Source organism: Ammodytes marinus (genome assembly GCF_949987685.1).
Source record: "Ammodytes marinus genome assembly, chromosome: 15".
Taxonomy (NCBI): Eukaryota; Metazoa; Chordata; class Actinopteri; order Uranoscopiformes; family Ammodytidae; genus Ammodytes; species Ammodytes marinus.
The window spans coordinates 29,215,533-29,241,775 of NC_137219.1; the positions used below are offsets into that span (position 1 = coordinate 29,215,533).

Below are 26,243 nucleotides of genomic sequence, written 5' to 3' on the forward strand. Positions count from 1 at the left end.
TGTGATCTGTGAAGGCAGAACCTAGGTCCTGCTCCCACAGGGTTCTTATAGCTGCTAATGAGGGGCTATGCAACTTTGAAATAAGGTTGAAAAACACAGAAATTGAGCCTTTTAATGTGGGGTTTACAGAAAGAAATGACATGGTTGGCTGGCGGTTTATACGGGAATTGGGGAATTAACTTCTGTGTAAAATGCCTGATTTGCAGAAATCGGAAAAAATTTGTCTTTTCGATACCAAAATGTTTTGTCAATTATTGGTGGTGGTAAACTACCATTGTAGCCACAGCTGCTGGGGCAGACTGACGGAAGCGTGGCTGCCATTCAGCGCCTACGGCCCCTCCGACCACCACCTCAAATATACAGCAGTCATACACATTCACACGAGGCAAGGTGGGTGAAGTGTCTTGCCCAAGGACACAACAACCATGACACTGGTGGCAGAGCGGGGATCGAACCGCCAACCCTTGGATCATTGGCCAACCCGCTTAACCACCTGAGCCACGGTTGCCCACAACTGATTCTATGTTCAATTCCTCCTCTCCACATCCCCTGAATCTGTTTGTTACTGCGAATGGCAATTGCAAGTGGTTCGATTGCAATAGCAAAAAGGAGCGGGCTCAAAGGACAACCCTGCCGGGTCCCACGGTGCAGATCAAAACTACTCGAGTAACGGCTGTTTGTTAATACTGAGGCAGAAGGGCATGCATATAATAATTTAACCCAAGAAGTGAAAACAGGACCCAAACCGAATTTATCAAGGGTGAAAAACAAATAATTCCATTCTACTCTATCAAATGCTTTTTCAGCATCCATAGAAGCGAGGCATTCTGATTCAATATTTCTGGGGGAATATAAAATGTTCATTAGCCGGCGGGTATTATAAAATGATTGGCGTCCCTTTATAAACCCAGTTTGGTCGGGGGATATGATAGAGGGGAGAGCATCCTCCAATCTATGGGCGAGAATTTTAGCAAGTATCTTCACATCCGTATTTAATAGTGAAATTGGTCGGTATGATGCACAATCTAGAGGATATTTATCCTTTTTTAACAACAGGGAAATACAGGCCTGGTAGAACGAAGGCGGGAGTTTACCTGAGCCAAATGAGTCTGAGAATACTGAACATAAAAAAGGCGATAATTCGGCTGAAAATTTCTTAAAAAAGTCAGATGGAAGTCCGTCTGGACCAGGAGATTTGCCTGATTGCATAGATGTTATTGCTGCAATAATTTCCCTCTGAGTAATAGGTGCCTCAAGGCTATGTCTCAGGTCTTGAGAAAGGGAAGGCATGTTTAGGTTACTGAAAAAGGTTTCCATCACCGTTGCGTCTACTGTACAATCAGAACTATACAAATTTGAATAGAATGTTTTGAACTTTTCGTTTATCAATTTCTGATCTGATGTTGTACACCCACTGTCTGTCCGTATTCCAGGGATGAGTTGCTTTGCTCTAAATCCGCGCAGTTGATTGGCCAGGAGTTTACCAATCTTGTCACCATGCTCGTAAAAAGTACTTCTGCTCCTAAGCAACTGGTCAGCAACTTGACGAGAGGAAAGAAGGTTGAATTCTGTCTGAAGTTTTAAACGTTCTTTGTAAAGTTCAGATGAAGGCGAATTAGCATATTGTCTGTCTATGTTCAGAATCTGATCAGCTATTTCAGTTTGTTTCTGTTTTGTACACTTATTTTTGTATGCTGCAAATGATATAATTTCACCTCTCAAATAGGCTTTCAGGGCTTCCCAAATTGTTGCATTGGACACATCTGGTTTTAATATGTGTAGAGATGTGTGAAAGAAAACTCTCATCTGTGAGCAACAATGGATCCAGTCTCCACTGCCTTCTTGTATACTCAACGTCAGAGAAAGCCAGTTGAAGGAGCAGAGGAGCGTGATCTGAGATCACAATACTTTCATAACTGCATGACTTTAGGTCTGACATCAATGAATTATCAACAAAAAAATTATCAATTCGGGTGTAAGTGTGGTGGACATGTGAAAAGAATGAATATTCTCTTCCTGTGGGGTATAAAAATCTGTTTGGATCAGAGATGCTGTAATCAGCAAGAAATTATTTGATATAACCTGCAGATCTGCTAAGAGTGGCAGGTTTGGGGGAAGAGCGATATAAGAATAAGAATAAGAGAATGGGAATTGAGATCGGGGAGTTGAGAAAAAAATCTCTTAAAGAATTCTACATCATCGACGTTAGGCGCGTAGACGTTAGCCAAGATGACTGACTTATTGTAAAGTTTGCCCGAAACAATAATAAAACGTCCATTTTTATCTGATATAATGTTTGAGGACTCAAAAGGAATATTACTATCAATAAGGATAGCCTTACCCCTGAAATTAGAATGAAAAAATTGTCCACGCCAGCATTTACTTAACCCTTTGAGTCCGAATGTGGCGTCGACAACACGTTTGCGCATGCGCTCTTTGGATTACCGTAATGACGTCAGTTTTTGCACTATCGGAAAAATTTCAATGGTTTCTGAAAGCTGAGAGTTTGCACATTAGTGCCGACATGGTGTCATTACGGTAATTTCACTCCCGCCTCTCGCGGAAGCCCGCAAAGACGCCCCTTTGTTTCCAGCGAATACACACACAGCGGGAGACACAGACAACAGAGCGGAGAAGTAGAGCGAAAACAAACGGACTAAACAGCGGCATCTAGCGACACATTTTGAATAAAAACTACATATTTTGAATAACAATGACAACAGGAAGACCTTCCCGAGTCATTAGACCACCTTTGAGGTTTACAGACGGCTTTGAGGAAGGAGTGACTTCTTGTGAAGAAAGGTAAAGTAAAAAAAATTGTTTCTAGGTGCTATTTGGGGATATTTTTGTGAGTGACTGATTTATCTCTAGTTCAAACTGTTACTAATGAATGAATATGGTATATAATATATATGGTATACAATATGTAACACTCATGAAGGTAGTTTTCAGGCTACTGGGTTAGATATATAGATAGTTTATAAATATACTATCTATGGTTCAACCCCATGGAGTTTAGCTCTCACTCCAGTGCTAATGGGGATCCCAATCAGATCAAATCAAACGTATGCCTTATACATAACTATGCGTATTCTTTGTTTGTTTGGTGAATTTTTTTGAATAGTGTAACATTACCAAGTCTTGTTTATATTTATATGTTTGTACAGTGTATGATGCCTTGTTTTTATTTTACAGTGTGGTGGAGGAAGAGTCCCCCAGTGTCCTTCAGGGGCGTGCAGGGAGGAGCAATGGGGCTGGAGGTGATGCTGGCACTAGAGACCGAAGCCGCTCACCACATCACCAAGAAAGGTGGAAGACAGAGGCTGAACCCGACAATGGAGTCCCTCAAAAACTGAGGTTCAACCCCCGACGCACCCCAGGTGTCCAACCCCCTCTCAGTATGGGAAACCCACCACCAGGTGAAATTTTCTCCCATTTTTTTGATGCTGCGGTTTTGCTTCTCCTGTGTCAAAACACCAACAAGAATGCGGCCAAAAACCTTGAGAAAGGGAGAAGGTTCCTCTGGACAGATATCCAGCCAGAGGAAATGAAGAAATTCATTGGCATGTTGCTCTACATGTCGGTGCTGGACCTGCCCAAGATTAGAGATTTCTGGAGAACACAGAGTATTTTTAGTGTCCCTTTCCCCGCCACCGCCATGACCCGAGACCGATTTAGGGCAGTTTTAGGGAGTCTTCACATAAGCGACCCATCTCAAAGTGAGGAAAATGAAGCCAAAAAAGGCACTGATGCTTATGATCACCTCCACCGTGTCAGACCGCTTATGGAAATGATCCAGATCAACTGCAAGTCCATCTACCAGCCAAGACAGCACATTGCCGTTGATGAGAGGATGGTTGGGACCAAGGCCAGGCTTGGTATCAAGCAATATATGAAGGCAAAGCCAACGAAGTGGGGCCTGAAGTTTTTTGTGCTTGCTGCAACCAACGGCTACACTTTAGACTTCCAGCTGTACACGGGAAAGTCCAAGACGGCCACAGGGAAAGGGCTCTCCTTCGATGTTGTGGTCGGACTGATGGATAAAGGGTACCTGGGGTCAGGCTACATCGTCTACACAGACAACTTTTACACAAGTCCCCTCCTCTACCGACACCTGAGCCAGGAGGGATTCGGAGCTTGTGGGACATACAGGTAATGTGCAATCTGCTCCTAGTGATGTGTATTATATGGATACAATGGAAGTGAAGAGAATACATTTTGTTTCAATGTATGCATTTACTATGAAATGATAATAAAGTAATCATCTTCTTATACAGGCAAGGAAGAGTTGGTGTCCCTACCACCCAGGAGAATGCCATAACAAAAAGGTCTCCACGAGGCACTATCCGGTGGATCAGGGACAGGAATCTGCTCTTTGTGAAGTGGATGGACACACGAGAGGTCTCCCTGTGCTCCACCATCCACCCCGTTTACAGCGGGGATACAGTGCAGCGTTGGCAGAAGACGGGTGATGGGCCACACCAGCAAATCTCCATCCCCAGACCCACCACGGTAACGGAGTATAACAGATACATGGGGGGAGTGGATACATCTGACCAGATGATTGGGACAAATTCAGTCCACCGGAAGACGACGAGATGGCCCACCACTGTGTTCCAGCATCTGGTGGACATCGCTGCGACCAACTCCTTCATTATACACAAGGAGTGTGCCAGCCTGCAGCAGGAGAAACCGATGACCTGTCAGCAATTCCAGGAGGAGCTTGCTGCACACCTCCTTGGGGTTGACCAAAGAGGGCTTCAGAAGAAGAGCTGCCACCATCTGCCTGTTCCCACCAGCAATGAACAGACGAAAAGCAAGAGAGCCACCGGTGGGCGACGGCGCTGCAAACTCTGCCAGAGGAGCACTGCCTGGCAGTTTGAGGACTGCGCAGTAGGCCTGTGTCTGCAGCCAGACAGGAACTGTTTCAGGGAGTACCATAAAGGCGTGGAATTGTAAATAGAAGCCAATAAATGTTTGTAAATATTAATCATAATATAATCAGTTTTTGTTAAATAAATAGATAAAGAATCAAATGTTTTGTTGTAAATAGTTCTATACTCTTCAACCTTTCAAATGAACTTGCAAAGATTGTTATTTATGGTCTGTTTTTGTAAATAGTGGAGAATTAGCCAAAAAACGCCTGTATATGATTTACCATGACCATAATATGACTTGTTTTTGTAAATGTAAGAGACCAAGAATGAAATGTTTTGTTATAAATAGTTATACTCTTCAGCCTTTCAAATGAACTTGCAAAAATTGTTATTTATGGTCTGTTTTTGTAAATAGTGGAGAATTGGCCAAAAAACGAATCTATATAGTAACCATAATATGACTTGTTTTTGTAAATTGAAGAGACCAACATTTAAATACTTTATTGTAAATAGTTGTAAACTCTTCAACCTTTCAAATGAAATTGCAAAATCTGTAATTCATGTATGATTGCAGTGTTTTTGCTCACTAAAACACTAAAATCCAAATCCGTTTTTGTGTTTTTCTTCATTTTAAACTGTGATTACACTCTTATGACATGTAGTAAATTGTAAAAAACTGACAGATATTGAAAGTTCCAGGTATTCTGAAAAAATGGGCAAAATAAATTACTCACAGGACATTTTCTGACCTTTTTATAGTCAAAATAAACAAAAAAGTCCAGGCGGACAATTTGAGGCCTAGGACTAAAAGGGTTAATCGCTTATGTGTTTCGCTAAGCCCGGGGGCTAATTGTATGCTCGAAGGTATTGTCTTTCTAGCATTGTGCACTGTTGATCGGGGGCTACGTTCGGGCCCCGACCGGTGCGTACTTTGATTTAATCGACAGCGAGCGGCTTGGGGGTACCAAGCCGCCGCCACAGTACTTTGTAGCATTGTGAGTAGCCTAGAGCAGTTGCATAGGCTACTTAATTTGCTCGGCAGGTGAGCCGCCACAGTACTTTGTAGCAGTGTCGCCGTTGCTTGTGTGTTTTTCGCTAGCCGGTTGCTAATTGTATGCTCGAATGTATCGTCTTTCTAGCATTGTGCACTGTTGATCGGGGGCTACGTTCGCCCCGACCGGTGCTTACTTTGATTTTATCGACGGCGAGCGGCTTGGGGGTACCAAGCCGCCGCCACAGTACTTTGTAGCATTGTGAGTAGCCTAGAGCAGTTGCATAGGCTACTTAATTTGCTCGTCAGGTGCGGCTTCGGGTCAGAAGCCTCTTTCACTGTTGTTCGCACCGTTGCTTGCGTGTTTTTCGCTAAAGCCCGGTTGCTAATTGTATGCTCGAATGTAGGCTGTTGTCTTTCTAGCATTGTTGCACTGTTGATCGGGTGATAAGTTCGCCTAGACCGGTTGCTTACTTTGATTTAATCGACAGCGAGCGGCTTGGGAAGCTCCAAGCCGCCGCCACAGTAGCCTACTTTGTAGCATTGTCGCTGTGAGTAGCCTAGAGCGGTTGCATGGGCTACTTAATTTGCTCGTCAGGTGGGCGGCTTCGGGTGCAGAAGTCTCTTTCACTGTTGTATTTGAGCTGTGTCGCACCAATCGTGTGCGTGCCACACACTGGTATGCTGTTGTATACACTGTATGCTGCTGTATTGCTCGCCGGTGGACGAATTAGTTTCCTAAATCGCCTTCACCGTGTTATTTAGCCGTGTCACACTGTTGCTCGTGTGTAGGCTGCTGTAGTGTGGCGCCAGTTGGCAGCTTAGTTTCACACCGCTGTGTTATTATAGCCGTGTCGCACCGTTGCGGTAGCTCATGCGGCCGTCACTGTGCCTCTAGAGCCAGTGGGCGGCTGGGGTTACCAAGAGCCGCTGACACTGCCAGGGGACTACAGATAGAGAATAGCTTAATTGGCTAATTCTAGCATTTTTTTAACCCATGTATGATCATGTGGTTTATTGATTTGCACTGTCCCCTTCTTAAGTAAACTGAATTCATTTGAACTGTGTGGGTGCGCTCTCGGCTTGGGTGCTCTCGCCTAGAGCTCGATTGCCTAGCCTACTGTAACTTGCTCGCCAGTGGGCGGGATAGTTTTACACCGCCACTGTATTATTCTAGCGGTGTCGCACCGTGGTTCGGTTGCTCTCGCTTGAAGCCCGGTTGCATACCTTATTCGGATTACATATTTTAATTGGCTCGACAGGTCGCGTCGTTGCTTGGGTGTGCTCTCGCCTAGAGCTCGATTGCCTAGCCTACTGTAACTTGCTCGCCAGTGGGCGGCAGGGTTACACTGCCAATGTGCTATTCTAGCGGTGTCGCACCGTGGCTCGGTTGCTCTCGCCTGAGGCCCGGTTGCATGCCTTAGTCGGATGCATATTCTAGCTGGCTCGACTTTTGGCTAAATTCTAGCATGTTTACTGTAACTTGCTCACCAGTGGGCGTAGTTGTACGCCGCCACTGTATTATTCTAACGGTATCGCCCTTCTTATATGTCCATGGGTGTCGCACCGAGGCTCGGTTGCTCTCGCCTAAAGCCCGGTTGCATACGTTGGTTGCTCGCCAGGGAGCGTCTTGGGTTTCCAAGAGTCGCCTTCACTGTGTTATTTTAGCTGTCACACGGTTGTCGTGTCTGTGCAGGCTACTGTAACTTGCTCGCCAGTGGGCGGCATAGTTTACACCACCACTGTATTATTCTAGCGGTGTTGCACCGAGGCTCGGTTGCTCTCGCCTAAAGCCCGGTTGCATACATTAGTTGCTAGCCAGTGAGCGTCTTATGTTTCCAAAGGTCGCCTTCACTGTGTTATTGTAGCTGTCACACAGTTGCCGTGTCTGCGCAGGCTACTGTATTTGCTCGCAAGTGGGCGGCATAGTTTAGCGCTGCCACTGTATTATTCGGTTGTTCTCGTAGGCCTCCTAAGGTCGCCGTCACTGTTACTTAAGGGTGTCGCTCCGTTGCTCTGGTGCTTGCACCTGAAGCTCAGTTGAGTAGGCTACTAATTCATTTAGCCTAGCCTGCTAAATTGCTGACATGCTAAACAACCAGTAATTGTGACGCCTTCATGGCCTCCCTACAGTGGAGTATGGCCATGAGAAGTGCCCTGCAGGTCTCGGGGTGAGCACCTGAGGAAAGCACTGTCAGATAACCCATGCATGAACCGTAGTTTCATGCCTCAGGCACTGAGGCTTGCTAGGTAGAAGCTCTCCTGCTAGCCTCCAACCAGCTCAGGGTGCCAGCGGCAGTGAGTAGCCTTGCGGCTGTGCATCCTTCCTACTCAGGGGATGACATGCTGTCCACAGCTGCGTCCTGTAACGTTATACAGGTGGGCAGCTCGGCTAGAGGGTCAGTGTCCGTCCGCCATCTGGGAATTTGCTTTCTCACACAGTCCTGGCTCGGTCGCAAACCATACAGGGGTCAGGTGCTGGTCACTCAGCATGGACCCTCAGTGATGCTTCACTGCAGACTTTGCATTTTGACTTAGGGAGCTAGGCAGGTTGATGTCAACTGTGGCGTCGTCCCAGTCGGAGGTGTGTCGACAGACCCTCCATTCTCTTCCAGTGATCCCAGGCCAGACGTTCGGCCAGCTGCTCTTCAGGCCCGGTGCGAAGTGTCCAGGTTGACCAGGCTAGACAGTAGTTGCACGCTGCGACGTGCACCTCTGCCTGATCCAGGCCGGGAACCTCTGTGGTACCCCGTGCCAATAGCTTCAACCACGTTCAGGTGGACAATCAAGGGGCCAGTGCTTCCCAGCACATTCTGTACAGCGCCGTAACACTGCGCTACAGCTGTATTTCAGGCGCCAGGAGGTCGGCGTCCAGCCTCCGCCCTCCCCCAGAGTCCTTGGGGGTGCTACTCGATGCTCGGTAGGTTCTACTCAACCGAAGTTCAGGTACCAGGAGTTGGGGCGGGGTCGCCCCGTTCTGGACTAAGACGGCGGAATCAGGGCCTCACGATTCTTCCTTCCCCATGCTGCGTGTTGCAGGGGTCCTCCAGTCTATCGCTCAGGCGGACTGGTTGTGTCATAGCCCTGAAAGATGCTACTTTCAAGTCCCTACTGCCCAATGTCACAGGTGGTCCTCCCCTTTGCATTTCTGGGCAGGGTGTACCAGTTCAGGGTTCCTCCGTTTGGGCCGTCCCTGGCTCTGCGGATATTAAACAGTGTGTGGCAGCATCCCTGCCACCATTACAGCTCAGCTGGTGCTCGAGTCGGCGGCCATGCGAGCCTGCCTTTCTCCATAGCGCGTAGCTACCGTTCAGCAGCTACTACAGCACTCCATGCAATGGAGGCTGCTGGAGTACAGCCTCTTCCTTCGACTGATAAGTATGCTGACCTCAGCATAATCTAATTATCATTATCCAAGCTGTCCAAGTTCCAGGTGTCCGGAACGCAGCGATAGAAAAGGGCCACCCCCGGGGAGTGGAGACTCCATCCGGAGGTGGTGGGCATGATTGGGACAAGTATGGCAGGGCAGTGGCATATCTCTTTGCTTCCGAAGAGATGACCCACTGTCCCCCTGGGTTCTCCTAGATGGAGAGGACCAGTCCCCTAAGGCAGGATGCTCTGGCTAATGCTTGGCCAGTCATCCTGCTTTGTGCATTTCCTTCGCACCGTTGCTTGTGTGTTTTTCACTAAAGCCCGGTTGCTAATTGTATGCTCGAATGTATTGTCTTTCTAGCATTGTTGCACTGTGATCGGGTGCTAAGTTCGCCTAGACCGGTTGCTTACTTTGATTTAATCGACAGCGAGTGGCTTGGGGTGAGCCAAGCCACCGCCACAGTATTTGTAGCATTGTCGCCTAGAGCGGTTGCATAGGCTACTAATTGCTCGTCAAGTGGGCGGCTTCGGGCAGAAGTCGCTTTCACTGTGTATTGAGCTGTGTCCCACCAGCGTGGGCTCTCACCTAAGCCTTGCGTGCATAGCTTACTTATTGCTTGCCAGTGCATGAGCCGTGCCACACACTATGTGTGTAGCTTTGTTACTGACAACACTGGATGGGGTCCAGCATTGCAGTTACAGCCTACGTTTGGTGGCTCCACATTGGCCAGGAAGGCCATGGATCCCAGCGTTACTAAACTCCTCAAGGAGAGCCTTGGTGCCTTCCAGGGAGACAGGACCTTCTGTCTCAGGTAGGCGTACACATGGGGCACCCGAACTCGGGGCGCCTGCAGCTGTGCGTGGGGCTCCTGGTAGCCAGGACCCACTGTTGACGTATTGCGACCAGTCAGAGGTCCATACCGTTTTAACTTCAGGGGCACTCGCCACTACATGGCGCTATGCAGACAGGTGGAAGTTGTTTTCACAGTGGTGCATGGCACATGGCGAAGTCCCATGGACTTGTCAGTGGTAGTGATACTACACTTCTGCAGTCTGTGTTGGGCAGCAGGACAGCTGCTTCCACCCTGTGCGTCTATGTGGCTGCGATATCGGCCGCACATGCAGGGGTGGACAACCAGACGGTAGGGTCCCACTACCTAGTCAGGCCAGAGGCTTCATTCAGCCACCATGACCCCTGAGGGCACCATCAGGGGGCTTACAAGTAGTCCTGAGGGCCTTAGGTCTACCCCCATTTGGGCCGCTGAGTCAGGCAGACCTGACGCGGCTGTCTATGAGACGGCATTCCTCCTTGCCATTGCAACTGCAATCGGTCGGTGAACTCCATGCCTTTCAATGCCTTTCAATCCCCTGGGCTCACCAGGGGATGCAGAAAGAATGTCAGACCCACTGTGCCCGGGGCGGGCGCTTAGGGCATAGGTTGTGGCAACAACCAGCTTGCGTAAGACAAATACCTCTTTGTCTGCTATGGGAGCTGCAGGAAGGGGGCTGCCCTGTCCAAACAGAGACACCCCCACTGACTTGTGGAGGTGATTTTGAATGCATATAGAGCACAGGGGCTCCCCATGCCTTGGCCGTTGAGTGCCACTCTACCAGGAGTATGGCTACATCATGGGCTGCCTTGAAGCGGATTTCACGGCAGGACATTTGCGCCACGGCTACATGGTCTTCATCATGTACGTTGCGCAGCTCTACAGAGTAAATGTTGCTCCACCTCATCCGGTGGGATGACAGCTGTCTTGTTGATGGCTGCAAGCCCTTAATTGATGAGTACTCTTCGTGACCTTTTTGGTATAAGTCATCCAGTGCTATAAGCACCGCCTCTGGCGGTCAGTAGGAACGAAATAGAACGATAGTTACGTATGTAACTACGGTTCTATGAGTTCCGGATGACCGCCAGAGTTCTCTGTCACTCAGACTTCTCAGACACCGCGAGAAGATCCAGTGGAACAGAACCTCTGGTGACTTCCGGAATATATACATTCCCGGAGTCACCCAGGTGTCACAGGTGACTTTGTTGGTATAAAGATCTCGACCTGCGCATGCGCGCGATGGAACATCCAGTGCTATAAGCACCGCCTCTGGCGGTCATCCGGAACTCATAGAACCGTAGTTACATACGTAACTATCGTTTAGTGTTCACTCTTTCTACGGCCCCGCTCACGGTGCGTCCATGCGCAGCAGTGGTGCAGCCATGCGACGCAGCGTTATATATATATATCAATATTATCATATTATAATGATAATAATAATAATAATAATCATAATAATAATGAAGAATAGTAGAAAAAAGGAAATAAAAATGGTGGTGGGTAAAAAAAAAAATCATAAAAAACGCCTACTGTTTACTTGAGTTTTGTGGTGTAGTTCTAGTTCTAGTTTACAACTGTTGGCTTACAACAAAGTGGGCATCATTACAAATGGATGGAGGGGTGAATCTGATGACATAAATTCAACTCTCTTTCAAAATATCAGGTATTTCATGGAAATTACATAATCCAACATGGCCGCCACCATATGATGTCATAATACGCTAATTAGATGGGAAAATGTACTCCCCAGATAAACTTTAGGTCATTCTCAATATTTGTCTCATTTTGTCTCTATCTCAAACCACTTTCAATCCAGAGCCTTCTGAAATTTAAATTTAAATTTATTTTTAAAAGTGTCAAAATCTAGTATTTTTAAAAATAAAACCCGGCGCCTAAAGGGTTAAGTCCCGTTTGTTTAGCGAACAGCTGTTAAACTGTTGAATTAAACTTTTGCCGTGGTCGGTCGGCAAAACTGAACATTCCACTTACTTGCTAATGAAAGATTTGAGTGCCGTCTTCCAAATCGTAAAGGGTCGAGGCCAAAGCAGTCTCAAACTCACGCAACATATCCGCAGCCATCTTTGATGTTTACTATCACGGCTTCGACGTCGCATGCACGTCACTGTCGTCATCCGGTTACGTCCACCCCAGAGCACCATACAAAGGGCTCTGGCGCGCCCATATTAGATAGAACCAATTGAAACGTGAGCCCCAATTTCTGGCCTTTTGAAAAAGCTTCAATGGAGAGTGTCCAGACCAACAGGCGCAGCAAATTTTATTTGCCAGCGCCTAGTGACAGGTCTGGGAATGCCAGAATAGAATGCTAGAATAGGACTTAATTACACTTAAATGCCACTTTAAGGAGTGCAGTATTAGTATATTTATTTTTGTTTTATCGAAGATGAACTTCCCACACTCTCCCACCTCACACCCGTCAACTGGACTCTCTTAATCAATTCAAATCACAAATCAAAAACACATTTGTTTAGATTAGCATACCCAGCATTACTTCGACCATGGCCATCCTGATTTTACCTACTTAAAATGATGTTTTTAACTAATCACCCATCAACAATTTTTTTTTGCTTTTAATGATGTTCAATAGGGTCTCCTTGGGTGTTTTGAAAGGCTCCAACTAATAAAATGTATTAGTATTATTCGGTTAATGACATCTATTTTAGAGAACACTTTTAAGTACATAATTTAAATTGGGCACAAAAAGTGTACTTGATATTTAAAGTTGCAGTCCGGCATTTTCTGTATCGCTACAGCCGTTGGCACTCCAAGGTGAGAGAACTTGCACAGACATGCCTGCTGCTTTCGATTGCACATGAAAAATTGGGAACTTCAGACACGGCAGCACACACAGCGTGCAGAAAAACCTTTTCATAAATTTTGGAAATGAGGGCCCTACGACCATGTCTTATACAAACCATAGACTATATAAAAGATAAATAAAAAAACTTGCAGATGTACTGGAATGCAAACAGGACTGAACTGAATACTACTGAGTCTGAAGTTCCCATGTCCTGAGTAAAAGAACACACCGCTGCAGCGCGGGTGAAACGCATTAGCCCATCCGTTAGTATAACAAGGCAAAACAGCAAATACAGGCGCTTTCATTAGTGGGTCATATGCTCAATCAGCATTGTTTTAACTCATTATTTGATAGATTGGGATGTAAAAGACAATAAACTAGATCGTAATGCGGTGGATTACACCTTTAAATTATTTTTTAAATAAAAATAAACAATAGTATGGTACTTTTCCACCAGGGGAAGCCCGGTATTTTGACATTGTATATGAATATTTTGTTTCATGCAAACATCATGTAAGATAACAATGGATCTGACCTTCATAGGCATCATCCTGATGAAAACATGGTGGTACATGGACAGAGTCTCAGCCATCTTTCTCATTTCGCTAGTCTTCATGTATCCTATCTCATTTCCTAGAAGCCGAAGATAGGAAATGGCTTCAGGGGCTGGAGAAAAACGAATGTCATCCATAAGCTTGTTGAACCCTTTTGAGATATCCTTCAGAAGATCCTGTTGGACCTGGAAAGATTTTACAAATGTATGTATCAGTTCCTGGCCATACATGTGCAATGAAGATTCATACCATGTCAAATTTAGTTTTAAAATTTTAAGAGGCAGGGTTTTATTTATTTAAGTAAACAAGCCCATTATTCATGGTGTCCAAAACTTATTTTACCTGTCTCTTCATTCTGTCTCTGTCGGGGGTGATTCTGTCCAAAATCCTTCTCAGCATCTGGGCATTGTCACTTACCCAGTACATGACTTTCGAGATGGAGTCTGGGAGAAAACCCTTTTCTCCAAAGAGAGTGTCAATTGTTGGCTCAAATCCTGTTCCCTCAACACCGACCTTTAAGAGGGAGATTTTGAATGTTTAAAAATGTTTGTTTCCAGTACATATAACTAATATGCTATAGAGAACATACCTCGAAGATGTCATAGTTGTAGTCAAAAACCTTTAGAGTGGTCTCCAGCATTACCTCCTTAGGTAAAGTATATTTTGCATCGAAGATGAGGTTGCTCTGTATTGAGCCCAAGGGAGTTTCTATTTTGTAGTTGTGTGACATGCCATGAAATACCTTGTCTGTGGGTGCTAGATGATCTTTCAAAGCAAACCCAATGTAGTCCCTGAGTCTTTAGTACGGAGAAGAAAGAGGGATTTTGTAAGATGACAGTACCAAAAACAACAATATCTCTATTTTCTCTCTCAAGTCAAAAAGAAGTTGTAGGAAGTAGGTCTCTAGGTTTCCTAATAATTGTTAGGTGCTATTGCTTGGTGTGCAGCCTAAATAGACTGACATACATGTGTATAAAATTTGAGCAAGATAGATCAAGAAAAATGGCTGCTATTGACCAGAATGTCTTTCCAGGTGCAGGGCTTAGCTGCAAATTTGTAATAACTGTAAGACCAACTGTCCAATCATCACAAAACGTGGTATTTATCTTCAGAACGAGTGAAGTAATTGCTGGCCCATTACTCACTGGTGCATTTGTGGATCATTGGAGTTGTGGATGTTGATCAGATGGGAGACCACAAAGCTCTGCAGCTGCTTGTCCCTGTGCTCCAAATTGTTCACAAGATCTCTTATCAAGGCCTGGTCTGGGTTCTTCATTAGAATGAGGTAGGCTGCAACATGTTTTTCAACAGGGCTCTGAGCTTCTTGGTATACTTCCATGAGAATGTTTCTGATCTGTGGTTGACCAAATGATAAATAACTGCATTGGCTGATTGTAGCCAGTGCTTAGACAATGCAAAACTGCAGGTGATTCCATTATATAGATACTGTCCATTTTGACAATTTCCTCGATAACTAAAGGAAAAATAATCAAGTCTCATTCCTTTCATTCCTGAAAGCAGAAGTAAGCAATATATATTTTTCTAATTATATTTTCTTTCTTATTGTTATAGTGCTTTATATTCATACAGCACTCACTTATACAATGTGCACGGTTCATAACACAGGTCTCTCGGTCAATCTGCTCTGCAGTAAGCGGCGGAGAAACTTTTTTGGTATCACACAACCCTTAATCCAATCAGGAGATTGAACTCCTCAAAGAAGCGGGCCTCAATCCCCGTGAATGCGAAAATAGCTGAATGTTTACCAGGCTACAATGGTAGAGCAGTTACAAATCATTCTCAATGTTTGTTTTTATGGTTTAGTGTTTTATTTTACTTACAGATCTGAGGTGACACTACTGTAGATAACTAGCTGCTCTAAGACTGCCGCACGTTGATATGGTGAAATAAGGACGAGCTGTGTGAGATCGCCTGGGTATTGACACAACCACTTACTTCTGCTTTAAGGTGCTAATTTTTGCTGTTTCTTGTCAATATGCAGAAAAGTCAAGCTAAGAAGTAATTGTACCTCATCATTAATTTCCATCAACCTCAAGGCCTGTATAGCTGCCTTTTGGTTTGGTAATGGAATGTCCGTTTTCTTAGCACACCGCAATAAAGAGGAAATCAGGCTCGGGCTGACAGCTTGCATTGCTTGACCCATGACACCAACAACCTGGAGATAAGAAAAGAGTATTAATTTGGAGCAGTGCACTGCAACTCTGAGCAAGATTCCCTGGCAGCAGCTGACTCATCACAAAATACAGAAATACAATCATTTATTATGATGCTTTGATGCTTATCAGTACCCTCAGTACAATGAAGGACATCTCTTCATGGTCAATAGGAGAGCCATAATTAATACTTCCTCCCGAGCAGTCATTTAAGAGTGTGTCCATGAACTTTGACACATCAGTGATCACTGGAGTAACCTCTCCTTTATACAACCTGTGTACCAGAAACAGGGATGTGAAGGGATCCTCTGGTTATAATTGTGTTAAATTACATGGTCTTTCCCAGTAGTGGTTTCACATATTTTGTTCTAAAAAAATATTGAGTTTCATAAACATGAGTCTGTTAAGGCGAGAAATATAAATGTTTCTTACTTTTTGACTGTATTTGCTAGAGCATACATGATTGCCTTGCTCTGTTTATACTGAGCCATACTTAGCAAATCTCGGACACGTTCTGCATCAGGGTTAGCCTGTAGACTCAAACCATACACTAGAGCATCCACCTCCAGTGACACTCCATCCATGGTCCTGATAGCCTGGAGGATGGCGCTGGTGCACTGTGGGGTTCCACATTGGAACAGGGCCTGCCAGGTAAGCCAACCTGAGGTATCCAACATCTCAGTGATTATCTGGGTCAGGGTTTCATTCCTCAGAACGCGCAGGTTGGACACCAGCTTATGAAAAAGGCTGGTCCTCTTCTGACCCTGGCCTGTGCTTGCCAAAGCAACAAGGTCATGCAGGGTGCTCAGAACAGTGTCCTTGGTCTGGACTGGAGCTTTATCGTCAGGGTCTTCAAAGTGGAGTGGCTTGCTCTGGCTGAGCTTCACATCTATGTACACAAATACACAATTAAAATGTGTGAAATAAACACTTACAATAAAACTAGACATTTTAGACACAGCAGATATGCTTGAATGATCACTCACCAAATGCTGTGTTGTTGAACCTTTTGGAGGTATGAAAGCTGAGATCCTGCGTCACAACAGAAGATATTCCATTCTCCCTGCAGGGCATATTAGAAGATGAGGCAAAAGGCATAACTGCAATTCATACACAAGTAAATACACAATCAGATGAGGACGTACCTATAGGGGAAGGACAGGTAGATGTGTTTTTCTTTGCAAATGGCTGTCGTGATATGCTTCCCCTTGTTATCAAACTGGTAGTTGCAATCTTGAGTGCTTGTGATCAGTTTAGACAAGGGGCGACGCTGAAAACAAACACATGTATGTGAATTAATGTTAGTGTTGTATTCTTTCAAGACACAGGGAGAATTAGACTTGAGAAAACTTTACTGACATTATTAGGGGACCAAGCCCGAGAAGGGTCTGGGACCGCGTTTTGCAGAGCAACGCGGTTCCATAGCCCTGCTGGGCAGGGAACCCTATTGTTTTTGCTGGAACTTTAATTATTCCTCTAAATATTTCAATAGTAAATGTATTCAAAGAAGAGCGATGGGGTGTGAAAAAAATCCCAAATAATGTTAAGAAACCTTCGGTAAAATTTACCTCAATAATTCAAGATAGAGAATGTAGGGAGTAGCCAGTAGGTTTTGATGTGATTGTCTGAAATGTTATTGTTTCAGCAGAAGTCAGGCTTCCAAAACAGAGGCTATGAAGGAAGGTACTAATCTCTCACCATGTTTTGCAGCAGGGCCAGGGGGCTGTTGGCTAGCTCCCTGCTATAGAACTGGTCACACTTGGACAGATCTCTGGAGAGGTTCACATCTGTATCAATATCCTTCCTTGCATTCACCACGTAGTCTGTTAAACACTGGCCATGCACTGTGCTCTGCAAAAACAAAACTTCATAGTTCATTCATAGTTTATGAATGTTAGCTTTAAAAATACAGGAGACAAAGACAAGTGTTTATAGACAGACTATGATATATATGTATCTGCCATTTAATTTAACTTCTTCCTTGACTAATATTACCTCTCATGTGTTGCATGTGCACACTTTATACATACACTGTATACTTATTTGCTGCTGTAACAACACAGTACTCACAAAGAATTAAATGTACATAGTTGTACCTTCCTGCAACCACCGTCTCACCCTCCTCACTTCTCCTAGGCCCTGTTTACCCTAATCCCCTGGGGCCGTATTCACAAAACATTTTAAGGCTAAGAGTAGGTCCTAACGTGCTGATTTAGGAGTAACTCTCAAAAATAAGGGGCGTTTCACTCCTAATTTTAGGACTCCTAACTTTTTAAGATAAGTGTAATTCACAAAGCATTTTAGCGCTAAAACTAGCTCCTAAATCTATGAAAAGCTAGGACTCCTAAGTCACTAAGAGTAAATCACAGACACTCATTTGATGGCATTTTGGAGAGATTTAATGCTAGTGAGCTTTACAAAAGGTACCTTAATAGCTGTAAGGGTTTAATGATCTTAGTAAAGCTATGTTTAGAAAGTATAGACACATTTATATTTATTATATTTATATAAACAATTATTTGTTAAGTTCCTTTTCCTGCAGTTGCTTTAGGTTTACGATGCACTGAAAGTTACTGTTGGTGTCACGTTTGGGTTTAATGTGTTACTTGAGTAGGCCCATATGTGGCGCTTCCATCTCCTCCATTCCACAGGTCCGCTACTGTTTAGTTGCGTGTCTCGCCTTTTTCCTTCCGCATGCACTTTACGATTTCGCCAGTTGTTGTTTCTAAATGGTGAATTTCCTGGTTTGTCGCTGTCTGACTATTGCTGCATAGTCCGCCGTTGAGGGAAATACAGTGAGAGTGCATGGCGTGCAGCTGTTCAATGAGGATATTTTTTCCGATTCAAATAATTGTAAAATTTTAAATGAATAGACCTATGTGGCGCTATTGTAGGTTAATTGTGAACGAATGTGTGGGAAACCCTGCAGTATCTTGGTTTCATGTTAAATCAGTGTCACTTGTCATTAATTTTATATAAAAACTCTTCACTTTAATACAGCGACACGATATGGATATCTCCCACATCATAAACTCACTCTTAGCTCTCATTCCCTCTCAGCCAATCACTGTGGGCATAGAAGGTATGAACATGACATCATCCATAGCAACAGGGTCAACACCGCCCTCTAGTCTTAGTTTAGGAGTCCCTCCCATTCCTTAGTAAAAGTTGATCTTATCAGCTTTGTGAATAGGTTTTAAGAAATTACTCCTTACTAAGAACTTTTAGTGCTCCTTAGGAGTACTCTTAGCGCTAAGATAAAATGTTTTGTGAATACGGCCCCAGATCTACAACTTTTAAACTGTGCTATTATCAGGGCTGTACAGTGCGACAGTTCTGATCGCATTTGCTACTGGAATTGATCACGTGCGATGATGAATACAAGTCCACTCGCACTAGTGCTAATGAGCAGATGCACAACACTGCTTAGAGGGCTCTTCAATAACTATCTCCAAATGCGGGTAAATGTAGTCTTTGGCTGGTGAAAGATGTGCGCTCTGGATCTGTGCTTGTGCGGCGATATAACCGGAAGGAGACGGCTCTTTACATTACCGCAGTTAAGTTAGCGCGTGTGCAAGCAGAACATTTCCTGTGCGCCTTCACATTAAAAGCCTGTTACTAGCCAAACATGAGTTGACTTTTATTCTGAAGCCGGTAAAACAGGAAGTTAGCGCTTCAGCTTGCAGTGCTCTAGCTACAAAGGCAACTCATTCAGGTGCAGAGAGTTTGAAATAAGCCACTGAAGAACTACTCTCAGCACATTCACAACAACCAATTTAATTTATCCTAAATTTTACCAATATGTATACTTATTCATTTAACAAGCTATGTTTAATGTTTTAAAGTTTGGTTTTAATTAACAGAAGGACATTTTCTATTTTTGTTATTATTATTAATATAATAATTATATATACAAAAAAATATATAGATACAGATATTATTTTTATATTCTTATGGGGAGAAATAATTCTGAATCAGCAAAAAATTGCAATTGGCAGGTTAGATTCTTTTGTCTAAATTGCAATCAGTGCAACCCTATTAATTTTTCTACAATTATTACTGCACACACTAGGATATAATATTAATTGTGAATCTCAAATTAGACCAAGATGACAGCCTCAAAGGTAATTAGAGCGAAATGCAAGGGTTAAGGTTATGCAAGTTTTCGAACATACTTCTGTGCTACCAAATTTATTTTTGTGCTACTGATTTTTTTGGCTTGCTAGCACCAGTGCTACCACCTAAAAAAATAAGCGTACAGCCCTGGCTATTATGCCTATTATATGCAGATTACTTGCTTTTATATGAAACAAACCCCTATGAATCCAACCTACAGAGCTCTTTTAACACCCTGCAGGACTGTCTAGTGGACTTGAGGCTTTTTCTTAGTACAAAAAAAAAAAAAAAAAAAAAAAAAAAATATATATATATATATATTATATATATATATATATATTATATATCATTATCCAGAGCAGAGCTTCACATTTTAATGATTTAAATATTTTTACAAAAAAATATTTTTAATTGAAAGAGTCACAGAATATAAATATCTCAGCATCTGGATAGATGATAAACTCACTTTTAATTTTCACTTAAAAAATGTTGTATTTCGTCTTCAACAAAGAATTGGCTATTTTTATAGGAACAAAACCACCTTCTCTTTGTGTAGTAGGAAGAAGATTATTGAGGCAGTTTTCATGTCTGTCCTTCATTACGGTGTTTACCGGCATGCAAGGGCGTAGGAACCGGGGGGGACGTGTCACCTCCAATATTGGAGACAGGCGCATTTGTCCCCCCCCCCCAAAAATTAAACCCCGAGGAGAAAAATATTTGATTTTGAAATTGCTTTTATTTTGAAAGCGCAACAGAGCTTCTTGTCACCGGCCCCCTAAATGTTTTTTTTGTTGTGCCCCGAACCGAGCCTTTAAGGTAGCGCGCAGGGTTGGGGGTTAGAAATTCAGGCGGGGAGTGCCCATTGGAGTGCCTTAACGCAGCGCTGCCTAGAAGGCTGCGTTGAGGGCACAAAACACCATCGAGCCACCGGCTCAGACTGTTCGGGAAGTCTCTCCTTTGCAAAGGCAGTTAGAACGCTACTCGGCGACTTTCACAAGTTAACCTGTTCTTTCTGTTAGTAAATGCTCAGCGCAAAAGCTCATTCACTTCCTACTTTATCCAAACCGACTTAAACAGCTTTCTGTGTATCATATCGCTAATTTAAGCCTGTAAACAAACCTAGTGCTGCTTCCGCCTCTCACGATGCTGCTGCTACACTACACGCATTACACGCGTACATACGCGCAGGGCCGCTGCTAAGCTTTTGGGTGCCCTAAGCTGAAATTGTCAGTGATGCCCCCCCCCCCCAAAAAAAAAAACACCAAGAAGCTCGCGTCCATAGGGCGCGAGCGGAAATTTTTTGGCCCTTGCAAGATCTCTGCGACTGCTTTTTGGCACACTTGCTGTAGTGATGAGTTTTTGTTGCCTAGTATCCTACTAACTGCCTTTGCAAAGGAATTGAGTGATAGGATCATAGACAGATTATGAGATAATGGGCCCCTGGGCACACACTCTTAAAGGGCCCCCCACTTGTCCCTATCCAGTCAGGTACACTGAATTTTCTACACGGATACATACAATTAATGGCAAAAACATATTAAGGAAGTCAGTGTTTCCCACAGGATTTTGGGGTATTGTTGGAGGGACCCTGTACCTTGTTGGGAGGTCCGGGGGTATGCCCCCCCGGATTTTTTTTTACCTTTTTAAAGTAAAATGCATCAATCTGGTGCACTTTGTGAGGAAATTTTAGAGACTAGAGAGATATCAAATCCTGAGATGCAGAAGGAACATTATTTTTCAGATTTTTCTTAAACAGGCAGCACTCTTTACTCGGCAACTGTAAAAACAGTAGATTGGTCTGCAGACCCATGTTCTATGATGGAGGGGCCCATTTCAACAGATAAAGGGTGGATATGAACAATTTAGAATTCACACATATAAAGCTTATTTGTGTATGTGTGAGGGGGCCTTCAACCCCCTTAGACAGAGCTACTAATGCTGTTGTTTTTAACTTGCTTTTGTATTTCTCCCCTACTAGTTGAGGGGCCCATGATGATTTCTATCTTGTTACATTTTAATGAGTACTTATGTTTAGGCTATTCCTTTTTGGACCCTGTTATTGACATCAGTGTCTGAGCTCTTTGACTATGCAACATGAAAAGTTACTATCAGTATCTCTGGCTAAGGGCCCCCCTGAGCCCTTGGGCCCCTGGGCCTGTGCCCGGTGTGCCTGTGCAGTAATCCACCCCTGGATAGGTTACACAATTAAGAAAAAACAACGATGGGCCTGTTCATAACTAATTTATATATTTTTTGTAATGTAATGATTGTCATGAACTTTAAAAAAAAAAACTATTTCGGGGGGCCCCCGGACCATATCTTTTTCCTTTTTAATAAAAAAAAATAAATAAAAAAATAATAAAACATTTTTTTGGGGGGGCCCCCCCAGGAACTTGGTGCCCTACGCAGTCTGCGTACTCTGCGTATAGGGAGCGGCGGCCCTGCATACGCGTATAAAATCTGCAATTTTTCCATAGGGAACCATTGGTTTACGCGCCTACATGGCGCGTAGATGCGTTACTCGCGCTAAAGCAACACGTATATACGCGTATGAGCCGCGTATATACGCGCCTACGCAGCTACACGCGGAGTTAAAAAAATTTAACTTTTTACGCTCCTACACGTGACGATTAGCCACGTTGGCCAATTGTTGTTGTTTTTGTGCGGACATGCACACTGTAGTGTCGGGTCGGATCTGATCGCAGCCATGGTTGATTAGGGAAATACAATATCGGGAGGGAGACTAGGCACGTTACGCGCGTATAACCATTTTTGACACAAAATGATCAAGCAACATTTTAGCTGCGTTACTTGCGTAACGCGTGTAATGTGTTTGCACCTTGAGGGTCACTGCTCCTGAACGTTAACGTCCAGCATGCGCTCTCAAAAGCCTTCTGTTCTATGGGCTCGGGCTGCCTACTGTAAATATGGGTTTTCAGGTCGATGCAAGGTGCGATTTAAAAAAAAATAAAATAAAAAAGGGTGACGTTTTTATTCATGAAACATTTGGAAACTAAACTTGCAAGAATTAAATCTCCCACACAGTAACATTCAAAGTATGATTGCATATCATAAAGTTTTTTTTTGTTTGTTTTTTTACATTTGATTTTTTTTCTTGTTATTTTACTACTTTTGTGTGGAAAATTCCTTAATATCAGTGTTTCTGCCAGCATAAGTGGATTTTCAATTCATAGATATGGTGATGTTTCATCAGGTTCTGAGGTGTCTTTGTGAAGGGATTCAACAGGTGTTGTGCAAATTATTCTGTATATTTTATCTATTTATTATTTTCAAAGCAAATTTGAAAATTTTATATTTTTGCTTTCCATGGAAGGTGGCAGATGGTTGTTATACTGATGTGGAAAGCTTCTGGTGGTAGTGCTATCATGGTAACCCCCCAGAGCATTTATGTGTCTAAAAGCTTACATTACAGTAGCTGTGCCAAAAAGCTCGCTTGTGTCCCCTCCAATGTTAAATAGACTAGCAGGAGGGGCCCTCAGATTTTCAGGTACCCCTACCCGAGGTAGAACAAACCTCAACAATGATTTTTTTTAATCTTTAGAATGTTCTGTTCATGAAATTGATTCTTGAGCACTTTTATCTTTGGGCGAAATATGTTTTTTTGGTTATTCTTTAGAACTACCCCAGTCCCTCAAAAAGAGCCAAATTAGGCCATTCCGAATAGGGGATATGTGACAAAAAAAGCCCATAACTTGGGAATGCTCACTCTTTTCTTCATCAGATTTGCTGAGGTACTAACCAGGTGTCTGTCCCACATCACCAAAAAGTTAGAATGTAATTTACCAAAACATTTATTGAAATAGAGTCCTGTATACATAGCTTTAGTTTAGGCGGAAATTGTACTTTTGTGGTGATAGGAAAAGAGGGTTCCTTTCCCTTTCTCTCAAATATCACCAAAACATAAATCCCTGCCAAATATACCATTTATGTATTGTCTAGGATGCTATTGAACAATAACCAGTGGTTGTATGAAGATATCTATTACAGTTCAATTTCTAATGAGATTTCTCTAGAAGTACTCCTGCACTGAAATAGCCATATTAGGACATTCCGAATGGGGGATAGGTGGCTTAATAGCCTATAGACCCCTTATCAGTCTACGTCACACTACGTCACACAGCGTCACTCCCCGCTCAACTGCGCATGTCAGCCGCAGAAAGAGACAAGAGCGACACGAGCCACAATCATGTCTTGTTGTGCTGTTGGATGCACAAACCGTTTATTTTTAGTTTGAATGGTGATAAAGCTAGTAAATGCCCAAATGCACCGCTGTATAATTACATAAATGAGTTGTGAAATGTTTACAATAAGGACAGTGACCGGAGACGAGGCTATAGCAATGGAAAGCAATGGAGGCTTATTTACAATGACCCAGACGTTATACATCTCCGTCCTCTTCCCTTGTGTTTGACTCTATGGTTTGACTAGGCAGTAGGGGTTTGCACGTGTACACGTGTAGCCGGTAAGTAGGCTAAATCATACCATTTAGGAAAAATCAATAAACGAAAACCGATTGGGGTCGACATGTGCTAGCCTACTGTAGGCTACTAAAGCAGATAACACAACACATTATTGTGTTTGGTTATAATATTTATTCATTTAACTATTTAACTGCTCCACCATAAGTTTCACTTTCCTTTTCATCTCCGTCTCAAACAGCTGGTCTGATAAGCTGGTCGGCTTGTGTGCCCAACGGCCCCGAAAGCAGGAGTCAGTCTAAAAACAGATGATCACGGCTAGTTATGATCACTTTTAAATCAAAAAGCTAAATTATGAAATAAAGGCATCTCTGCCTCTCTCTGTCTATCTGTCTGCCGGTCTTTACTGTCACTCTCCAACAGCAGTCCGGCCACTGAAGTCGTCGGGGCCATTTCTTCTCATCATTTATCTACTCAACTGCCGGCAACGCGTATGGGTCATTAAGACGTATCTCGTGTTAATGTTTCCGCATAACCAATGTTATCACTCGCTGATAAACTGTTTTTAGTAAGCTGACAACATCGCTATTTAGCACCATGGACCTATAAAGAAACACCGAACGGGTAACCATGGCAACCAGACAAACAATTTTTCTTTCTGCAGCTATGCAGCGCGCGCATCCGCCGTGTTGATAAACAGATAAGGGGTCTATAGTCCAGCAGATATGTGAATGCATTGTGCTTTTTATGATACAAACATGAGCTTTGGCACACTGTTAGAGCATGTCCTAAGGAAGATTTTTAGCTATAGGGCCATCGCCAATTTTTCTTATGGCGCCCACGGCGGCCATTTTTAAAAATGGCCACCAGCAGCTCTTATAGTACCAGTAGCTTGGGTTGTAGAGCACCTAGGATCTTGATTATGGTGTCTAATCCTACATTTTCAAGGATGGACAAGGCAGTGGTGCTATTTAAAACATGCTAGAAAGTACCCAAATTCATATATCTGGCATTCAGGGAACAACAAATTGTGGTACAACCTCCAAATATTAGCGGAGTTATGCATATTTTCATGAATTACAGAATCAGTTCATGAGTTGTATGCTGACCTTATATTGCTCTAGGCTCCGAGGGAGCTAAGTGATATAAACAGTTATCACAATGAAAGTACCAGGCAAGGTAAGTTGCAAGCAGTAACTTTTACTCACATAAAGTTGTAGGTAGCTTTGTGCTTGTAATATCGCTATTCTACCACTAGATTCTGTTCGTAAGCATGGTCAGAGCTGTGCTTACATTTACACACATTCATAAGTCTAAGTACATTTTGGTAAATTCCATACTTTGCGTGGCAATGTTCTTACGCCCTCCTTACGCACAGATTTGTGCGTAAGTACGGTTGATAAATGAGGCCCCAGGTCTTCCACTCTACCTTTAATTCAAAGGCTAGGGGTGTGGCTATATTGATCCATAAGAGAACAAAATTCATTCTCACTAGCTCAATCTCAGACCCTCAGGGAGGTATTTGATTGTAACAGGTACCATACAGCAGACACCTGTTTTACTGGTTAACGTGTATGCTCCTAATTTTGATGATGCTGGTTTTGCAAACAGATTACTTAGCAGCCTCCCAGTTTTAAATACACATCGATTAATTTTTGGTGGTGATTTGAACTGCGTTATTACCCCAAATTAGATCGCTCCAGCCCCAGACTAGCATCCCTCTTCCATGTCAAGGGCATTTGCAGACTTTATGTTACAAAACGGATGCGCTGACCCATGGAGGTTTCGTAATCCACATGCAAAAGAATTTTCTTTTTTTTCACCGGTACATCGCTCCTATTCTAGAATTGACAATTTTTTTGTGGATGCTAGTCTCCTTCCTATTGTGGTTTCTACTGAATATTTGGCGATAGTTATTTATACTCACTTAGTGTGAAACCATGGGCCTGTTTCGATTAACACAAAATGGATATCCTGGCAGGAATGGTAGAAAGACTGGGATTTTGACCCATTTTCACCACAACCCCTTCTACACCTGAGCCCTGTGATTTTTCCTTCTCTATCTCTGCTGA

The 26,243-nt window shown here is 43.5% G+C and overlaps 1 protein-coding gene across 1 annotated transcript in view; it reads right to left on the minus strand.

The window, feature by feature from the left end:
• apoba (apolipoprotein Ba) overlaps window positions 1–26,243 on the minus strand; it is a gene marked incomplete at both ends in the record, with an annotated part of 83,490 nt that overhangs the window by 39,219 nt on the left and 18,028 nt on the right. Inside the window, 10 exon segments of the mRNA XM_080042762.1 lie at window positions 13,424–13,627; window positions 13,785–13,955; window positions 14,032–14,239; window positions 14,588–14,796; window positions 15,472–15,618; window positions 15,752–15,890; window positions 16,049–16,505; window positions 16,603–16,679; window positions 16,762–16,886; window positions 17,315–17,467. Of these exon segments, the coding sequence (XP_079898888.1) occupies window positions 13,424–13,627; window positions 13,785–13,955; window positions 14,032–14,239; window positions 14,588–14,796; window positions 15,472–15,618; window positions 15,752–15,890; window positions 16,049–16,505; window positions 16,603–16,679; window positions 16,762–16,886; window positions 17,315–17,467 (1,890 nt within the window).